Source organism: Microtus ochrogaster, linkage group LG1, assembly GCF_000317375.1.
Source record: "Microtus ochrogaster isolate Prairie Vole_2 linkage group LG1, MicOch1.0, whole genome shotgun sequence".
Classification (NCBI taxonomy): Eukaryota; Metazoa; Chordata; class Mammalia; order Rodentia; family Cricetidae; genus Microtus; species Microtus ochrogaster.
In genome coordinates, this window is record NC_022027.1 from 41,584,335 (window position 1) to 41,593,946 (window position 9,612).

Genomic DNA, 9,612 nt, shown 5'->3' on the forward strand with positions numbered 1-9,612 from the left:
AGGAAAATAATTTTTCCTGACTATAAATTCACTTGATATCTGCAAGATACTGTACTGCTACTAGATATATGACACTTATTTCTGTTAGCAGGAGACATGGAGCATGTAGGGCTTCCAACACTGAAGAAAGCAGACGTATCAAAGCATGGATTAACTGAAATTACAAAGCTGTAATTTTCACTCAATTTTTAAGTAAAAATACTTCTTAAAATTTCCCTGTAAGTAAAAGATTTATTTCGTCATATTTTTATTAAATTCCTCACATTAAAATGGAAAATATCACATAAACTTTTAAACGCAACTTGTTATAGCTTTTCCTTAAAATATTTCCATACAAGTGCCTTTTAAAGAATTTAAACTGAAAAAAAAAAGAATTTAAACAAGGAGGAGGAGAAGATCTCCCAAGACAGAGGAAATAAAATGTACTGTTCCCTAGAGACAAAGGAGAAACTGGACTAGCAGAATTAAGCAGGAAAGGGGACGGAAGAGAAGAAGAAAGTAGGGGATGTGTGGAGGAATGACTAATGAAAGAGCATTTTAAACCCGTATGGAAGCCTACCAGTGTAGAAGCTTCCTAAAATGCATCACATATGAAAGCAATCTGAACGGAGTCACCAAATAATAAGAAAGACAATGTTCAACTGGAGATCTTGTGCTGTCAAGTAAAACCTCCAGGGCTAGGATTGGTTCCATCTTTGGGGGGACTTCCGGAAACTGCCAAATCTCACAGGCTCTTTCCAAGGCTACTTGTTACTCTCCACAACCTGATGACGGGGCCCTGTTGCTGGAAGAAAACATTTCAATGTGTTATCAAAAACCTAGAATTCAAACCGGGGCCTAACTAGAAGCTCCAGCCCTATGGACTAGTTTTCAGGACATTGGGAGATACTTTGTGGACTGCTAGGGAAAAAATAAAGTAGCAATCAGTGTCTCCTAGCTACAAACAGTGGAATCTGTAACAGAAACTTGTCTGCAAGATATATTGGTGTCAATGTGGCACAAATATTAGGGGAGTAACCAAACACTCTCCAACTGGTTTTAAGGCACATAGTGCTGTGGGAACTCCTTCAGCCAATGGCCTTTGAGATGCTGGCCCACTTTGGGCATAGTCTGGGCTACTATATATGCAGATGTAGGGGCGTGTGCGAACCCCTTGGCTGCTGAATTCAGTTCCAGATCGTTATCTGACACTGATAAAATGGACCTGATACCATAGGTCATGGTCCTAGGGGAAAATCTACTAATATTATTCCTAATGACATACTGATGTACCAACGACCAGGGCCTCACTCAGACCTCATCAGAGAAGCTCCATCTTGCAATAGATTTAAACTAAAAGAGAGACACACAACTGGACAATGTGTGAGGAATGAGAGACTTTGGAGCCCTCAGTCCTAAGGGGTGATCTCCATCAGAGCACTCCCATCAAGGCTTAGAAATCCATACAGCAGAGACGGTAAGAGTCAGAGGGGACTGATGACCCCAGGAAAGCAGAGCCTTCCAGATAGGACAGACCTGATACACACATGAGCTCAGGCAACACAAGCAAGGCTTGTGCAGGTTCAAGACTGATGATGCCCATGCACTGAGAAGAGAAGTAGACACGGGCTCCCATCCCTAACCAAGAAGCTATCTGCAATTAATACATGATGGGAAAAGAAAAATCAGTTTTCTCCAATGATGTCTCACTGGGTATATGAGCCACATTGAGGGAAGCCCCAGTCCCCAGAAGTAAACTGACAACAGAAAACTAACTTAAAGGTATTTTGCAGGCTTTTTGTCTTACTTAGATTTATTTGTTTTTTTTTTGTTTTGTTTTGTGTTTTTCTTTTCATCTGATAGGTCTTTTGTTTGTTTATTTTGACAATATTACAGTCTGGGTTTTTTGGGGGGCTGGAGGGTCTTATTTTCATTGTTGTTTTGATCATTTGGTTGTTTGCTTTAAAAAGAAAGAACATAAAGTCGAGGGACTAGAGAGGTAGGGAGAATATTGGAAGAATTGAGGGAGGAGGAAAAACAAGGAAAAGAGAATTTAAATATCTAAACATATGCAAGAGAGATAAAATATAAAATTTAAGAATTTTTTAGTGTGTGTGTGTGTGTGTGTGTGTGTGTGTGTGTGTGTGTGTGTGATCCTTTAAAATCATTTGCTCAGCTTGGTTTGGTTCGGTGGCACAAACTTGTGATCATGGCCCCTCAGAAGGCGTTGTTAGTTCAAGGACCACCTAGACAGTCTTAATGGTGCACTGTTACAATTTTTAAAAAAAGAAAATGATAAGAAACAAATGAAAAGCATGAGGTTTAGGGGGGAACACAATGCTCTCAAGCCATCCCCAGCACTAAACAAAAATTGCTCTACTAAGTCATTGCTGTGTAAATGTGAGAACAATGCGTGAGCGCAGATCTGTAGACACACATTATGACACAACTGCATTATTGCAGAATAAAATATAAAATTGAAATCTAGATCACCTAAACAGATAAGCCATTTATTTTAGAAAATCAGGATATTATTAGCCTGGGACCCTGAGTGAGTGAGTGAGTGAGTGAGTGAGTGAGTGAGTGAGTGAGTGAGTGAGTGAGTGAGTGTATACACATGCAACATCTATTCAAAAGTTATTTTAAATTCTCATCCTAATTTTTAAGGGGAAATAGAAATTACAACGAGATTAATACATAATAAAACATGATCAGAATAAACAATTCCTTTCTTTTTCTTAAAATAGAGAGTGTGCACCACAGGTCCCACTTTCTTGTCCTGAAACTAAAGCACATTGTGACTCACTGCACAGCTCCTGAGTCAGCCTCACACACTGAGAAACAGAGTGGATTTGGAAGGGAAAAGAACACAGAACCACACTGCCAAACTGGCACGGATGCTTCCTGTCTGTAAAGCATCAACCGAGAAGTTGTTTCAACTTCCACTGTGTTTCTTCTACTGCCAATGAAATTACACTACAACATATATAAGAGCTGAGAGTCTGGGCCTTTGTCCTTCATCTTCAATTGCTTGGAAACAACCTCCTGGACAGCAGACTAATCAGCTAGGAAGAAAATTCTCCAAGGTAGGCGCCTGGAACTAAGCCCTTTACCATGACATTAAATTTTGTCCAGCTATAGAGATAGCAATATAATGTGCTGCTTCTAGTATCTTCTTTTCTCATCACTGCAAGAATAAGTGCCTGCAAGAAATCGTAAGTCATAAATAGTATTATGTTTTGAAAATTTTTGCAAGTAACGGAAAATTATTCATGTTGATCTGTTGGAACAGTGAGTCCACCAAAGTCCACAATTCCCTTCCTTGTCTCTGTACCTTATGGCTCTTTGTCATTCATGACGGTCTACTCTCATATGTACTCTGAAATAGAATGGCATAACACATATATTTCCAATTAATTTAGTTGTTTTATAAGCTTCACATAAAATGTATATTAAGAAAAACCAAAGTGCTGCATATGCTCATAGTATCTTGTGAAAATTTGTTCCTAAGTTGCTTTCAAGGTTTCAAGGTTCGGCTGCCATAGTTACACTACTAACAGAGTTGACGGGTCCCTGTGTGCAGTGGTATGAAGGCAGAACTCAAACAAACTGGCTCTGGATATTTATCACAAACTATAAGAATTAAAAGTAAAATGGAGTTAAGGAATGAACTTTCTTCTGTTCTACAATATGTTACATATTGATGGAACATAGTCAGATGTTAAAAAGCAGATTTGAAACATTTATTAAGGACAAGATGACTTTGCAGAGTGGTAAAGCTAGTCTGTATATTAAGTGATGCTTTGATATTTGGTAGCATCTAACAGAAAGACTTCTTCCTTATCTACTAGGTGAAATAAGAAATTAAATATGATCAAGTTAAAGTGATAATGTATCAAACACAAGTCTACAGAAGCCTGTAATTATAAAACAAAACATATAAATGAATATGTTCATTTCGATATAATTACTGCTAAGGCAAAAGCTTTACTTTGGAAAGCTTCTGTTGTTCAGAGTCTTCATTAACAAGTTTCTGGATTCTTTTCAGCATCAGCTCACAAGGCAAATGTGAAAATTAGCTGCATTATTACACAGTCAAAGGTTATGAGCTGACCATACTACTGCATTAATACTGAGCCCAAGATAAGGGTAGGAAGATATATTGCACATATACCATGTTTTGAGGTAATTCACAAATAATGTCATTTTGTTTTTAGAAGTAACGCTAATCAGCTTTTGTGCTTACTTTCAGGAGCTGCCAAAAGATGAAGTCTCTGTATTTGTTCTTGGGCCTTTGGGTTCTTGGAGCATGTTTCCTGGTAAGTATCTTTAATTCTACTATGTATCTCCATATTCCCATTTTAACTTTTATATCAGACTTTTTTACATTATTTATCTACCTTTCTTAAAATATATGAGCTGGGCATTACTGATGAGATGCTACTCTAGTACTTTAAGTTCTACTTTTAAATTCTGGTTTAATTTGGTAGTCACTTAAGGCTGCCATATTGGATGCTCAGATCGATAACCTTATACAGATTTATTACAGATAAATCCCATGTGTTCCCATACTCCAGCAACTGCACAGGTAGCTCTCCTTGGCCAACTCTTAAAGCTGACCTTCAACATATTCATGTCCTCAGAATACAAGAGAAAACTGAGCTATTATTTAAAGACTCACATTTGGATTACCTAAACAATCTTTTCCTAATAAAACTAATTTAGCGACCGTTCCACTCCTACCAGCAGTTTAGTGCAGTAGCATGCATTTGATAAGTTCATGAATTACATGAAAATGAAGATTTTTAATAATTGCTGCCCTCAATTAGAAGGATATAATCTTTTCATAAGAGCAGAGAAACAGCCAAACATCTTATTTATTACTTGTCCTTTTCAGTTGTTTGTGTATATTACCTCATTTAACACTCAAAGATAATGTGGCAAAGGGGCTGTGATTAACCAGATTAAGCTATGAGCTTATATCCAAGGGATCTGTGTTTTTGCTACATTGTTCTGGAACCATCAATGAAAGAGATTATCTCCAAGCCCAGGTTCCATAACAGTATAGTTTTTCTTCCTAGGACAATCTTTTCATCATTTTTAAACCCTCTAACTTAAAACACAAATGAAATTGGAGCTAACCATTGTGAGTGGATTAAAACATTAGGAAAATGACAGATATGTCCAAGAAAGTTTATCACTACATAATACTTATATTGATATCGGGATGTCCTGAGGAGACACAGGAATTTTCTTTAATTGCATCAACTATAAAAATAATGTGTTGTATTTTCACATACTTAGAATTTATTCCTTGGCAATTAAAAGTAAAATCCTGAACTTGCTCCCAGACTAACCAGCCTATGAAATGGAACCCTGTGTGCTCTAATGTCTGCCATGATTCAATGAACTGCAAAAAGCACAGAGAGCAGTGATGGCATAGATGTGTCTTAAGACATTATATTTTATTAATAACAGCAATAAAAGAGTTATATTGGCATGTTGGGGCAGGAGCCAAACAGAAACACGAGGGGAAGAACAAAGGGAGTGGATTTGGCCAATCTGACCGTCCTTTAGTATGGAGTTGCATTGAACTAAGGAGGTAAGAGTAAAAGTCAACAGTGTAGATGCTTTAGCACAAGCTTTTCAAGGTAGAGAATGATGTGAAGCAATGTTCGTTTTCTGTAGAATGTCTTTAACCTCTGCACACTTTAGTTAAGGGAGACCAAAAAAACAGAATGAATGTGTTCACATGAGAAACTTAAAATGGTACGGAAGAGATGAGAGATGTTGAGAACTGAGCAAACAAAATCCAGGGGACAGGTACAAAGCTATGAGGAGGTTATTAGACCATTGGAAATAGGTGGTGGTCGTTTTCTCAATGAACTCTGCTAATTAAATGAAGTGACATACCATAACAGTCAGTAAAAGAAAAGAGACCAAGTCCCTGGGAAAACAATGAGAAGGTTGTTCTCTCATGCCATTAGTGACTTTAATGGCTGCATAGCCTAGACAGGGGAGGGAGTTCATTTTTACCTACTGCAGTCTCTTGGGGAAGTAAGAGGCACTGCATCTCCAGGAAATATGGAGACTCAGGATGAGGTGGAAAACTGAGAAAAAGGAAGCTGGTGTCAACTTGAATAGTATAAGCCTCTAGAAAGCTAGAGAGGGCAGACCAAAGAAACTTGAGGATGACAAGGCAGTGCTAGAGATCACGAATCTCTGCCATACACTGCCTATGACATCGTCTACATTGTTCATAAAATTGAACTTGAGGAGACAGTTTCTTGGGGTATGCCTAAAATTTAGAATAGCGAGGGCAGTGTGTCAGGTGAACAAATTAGAGTAAGACCTGAACAGATACGCAAATGAATCTGCAACCTAGCAAACCATCAACTCTAAGCAATCTTGACTTAGAATCAGCACCGTGGAACTAGGACCACACACTTACCCTCTGGTTGGTATGGCTCTTGTGTTTTACAGTCTTCTGACCTCATTCCGTGACTGCCTTCACAGTGAAGCAATTCTTAACCTTTCATCTACCTAAAACTTAAGCACGCCAACTTCTTAATGCATTTGTTTCCTGCGATACTTCTCAGCTATTTGTATGGTTAATGATGTTATACTTTATGAAAACATTGCTAAACTGGGTTCTATCATAGCAAATAATAGCACAGACTTTTCAAAACTTGCTGTACCAAGGCAAGCACTGCCTAGACATTCTCTTTAATTGCTATATAAAATTGCTCACAGTAAATTACTTTATGAAAAGGGCCTTAGACATGACTAACAACATCGCACAATTGATCTGGCAGACTCTAGAATGTGGAAATATTTAAGAATGTCATTTTCCAAAGGTGGAAGCAGAGTTGTTGTTTCAAACAGGCTATAGAATAACACAGTCTGTACATGACAGAGGCAGAACTTCAACCACAGCTTTTACACTACAGAGACTCCTAGTCTTCTTCTCTTTGGCCTTCTTTGACCACCTTGTAGCTACCCATTCTATAGAGTCACATTAAACATATCTGTACCTCCCACCGATGCTAAACTAACAAATGTCGAAAAGTACAGACTCTATAACATGTTTTACAGATTATTGAAATTAAAACCTCAAGCAACCCTAAATCCTTTATCAGACAGATATCTGCCAAAATTATAGGGCAACTACTTTCATTTGGGATTGATTTCAGTAACCAGGTCTACTTACATCAAAGCTTAAGTATTTTGTTCATGGTATTTTCTTTCCCTTCATTAACATCTAATCTTTCCTCAAGGACCTGTATGCGCAGAACAAAGAGGGACAGATTTTATTTGATTGACTTGCAGAATTTTTGATTTAGAAACGCTCAGTTGTTGTGTAACAAATAACCACAAACTAAACTTTAAAACCTGTTTATCATAGCATTGTCTACAGATAGCTCAGTTGTGTTCTCTTCTCAAGTGCCACACCAGGCAGGAGAGAAGCCCTGAATGTGTGCCCCTTCATCTCAAGGTGTCCTTCTCACAGTTCAGAGAATGCTGTCCCTTTACTGCAGTACTGAATGGGCTCGACTTTGTTTATTAATGTTTTTATTAACATAAAATAAGCAGCTCTTCTTGCGGGATGTTCATATTCTATTTGGATGGATCTTCCCACACATGTCTCCACCACACAGCTCCCTACTCCCCCTTTCTCACACTGGACTCTTTTTATCAATATTAATCCTACTTTTTCATATAATAAAATATGAAAATTTTATAAAAATGAATGGAGCTAGAAAATGTAGTTAAAAAAACAGGAACCCATCCTCAGAAAAACAAATACTATTTATTCTTTCTTAGATCCTAACCTCTAACTCTTAAATACATGTATTGGGGCCCGGGTAAATATGGACACAGACCAGGACCTAGAAAACGGCCATGAGATGATTTCACTGCTCTCTTGCTAGCCATGAGCCAGAGGCCTCTCTGATCTATTATATCCTAATTCCCATATGATTCTTGCCAGTACAGAGAACCTTTATTACAAATCAATTTGCCTCTGCCTCATTATAGAACTTGTTTTAGAAGAACATAGCTGATAAAATCAGGCAGCAAATGTCTTTGGAGAGCGGGACTTTTCGGAGCCATGTTAAAAATTCTACCGACCACAGAAAGTGTACTTGCTGATAACTCTCTGAAATACCTACTTTAAAACTGCTTGATTCCTTTCTCCCACAGACTGGTGAGTGTCACAGAGGCCATAGAGGACGATATGATCCTAGAGGACCACCACCTCCTCCTCCCGTTGGCCCAGGATTTGCCCTACCACCCCCTCCTCCTCCCGTTGGCCCAGGATTTGCCCGACCACCCCCTCCTCCTCCCTTTGGTCCAGGAGCTGCTGGACCACCCCCTCCCCCTCCCGTTGGTCCAGGAGCTGCCGGACCACCCCCTCCCCCTCCCGTTGGTCCAGGAGCTGCCCGACCACCCCCTCCTCCTCCCTTTGGTCCAGGAGCTGCCCGACCACCCCCTCCTCCTCCCTTTGGTCCAGGAGCTACCCGACCACCCCCTCCTCCCCCCTCTGGTACTAATCCACCTTCAATTGGTACTACTATCACTGTAACTCCTCTCCCAATACCAGAAAATACATCTAGTGCCAATATCTCCCTACCTACTCCTATTGCCTAAAATTTTACTAATGATTTACTGAATTTGTGGCAAAGATTAAATGCCCTCTGGCAGTTAGGTTGAGATACCCCAAAGTACTGTAAAATTTTGGGATAAATAATCTTTAAAGGCTTAAGTCATAACCCCTTCCCAAGCATTATACAGAATGAAAATAAAGAGCTGAATAACTTTCCAAAGCATTTATTGTTGACATCAGAGCAATGACCATACGATATAAGGTGTTACTTGAATAAAAGTAATGTTCCAGAAACTTAACATAGTACCGTGAGGCAAATTGATCACTGGGGGAATACAATACCTGAGCTTGTAACATGAAATCATAAAGATGGATAAATAGATAAGATGTGCTCTTGAGTGTCATCAAATAGTTACAAATCACAGAATGTTGGAGGAGGGCCACTTGTTGGTTCCCAGCTGCCTAGCTAGCTTAGACCCGAAGAAATCACACAGAAACTGTATTAATTCAATCACTACTTGTCCCATTAGCTTCTTATTGAATAACTCTTACATCTGAATTTAACCCATTTCTATTAACCTGTATATGGCCACGTGGCTGTGGCTTACTGGGTAAAGTTCCAGCTGGGCTTCATTGTGTCTCCCTCACTCCAACCTTGTTTCTTCCAGCATACAGCCTAGCTTTCCCCACCTAGTTCTGTTTTTCCCTGCTTAAAGTAGTTTTTTATTCATTAACCAAAAAAAGCAACACATAGACCAAAGAACCTCCCACACCAACAGAACATGTTAGTATATATTAAAAGAATTTTTTCACACAGCTTGTTGCTGAAAATTCCTTGGTATTAAACTATCATTATATTTGACCCCAGACAAAGTGAATGATTGGTTTTGACCCCAGCCTTTTATAAAAATATTCAAAAAATATATGTGTACTGAGAATTTCTCCTCTGCCATTATTTCTCCAATAACTCCATAACTACTATGCTCACACAACACTGGCAATATCATGGGAATTATAACCAATCAAAA

At 38.8% G+C, this 9,612-nt stretch overlaps 1 protein-coding gene across 1 annotated transcript; it reads left to right on the forward strand.

Moving 5' to 3' along the window:
* The first annotated feature begins 4,244 nt into the window (after positions 1–4,244).
* Positions 4,245–8,628, forward strand: Smr3a (submaxillary gland androgen regulated protein 3A). Its single transcript, XM_005359602.1, has 2 exons — positions 4,245–4,298; positions 8,182–8,628. Exons 1-2 carry the CDS (start codon positions 4,245–4,247, stop codon positions 8,626–8,628), a joined length of 501 nt encoding a protein of 166 aa, XP_005359659.1.
* The last annotated feature ends 984 nt before the right edge of the window (positions 8,629–9,612 follow it).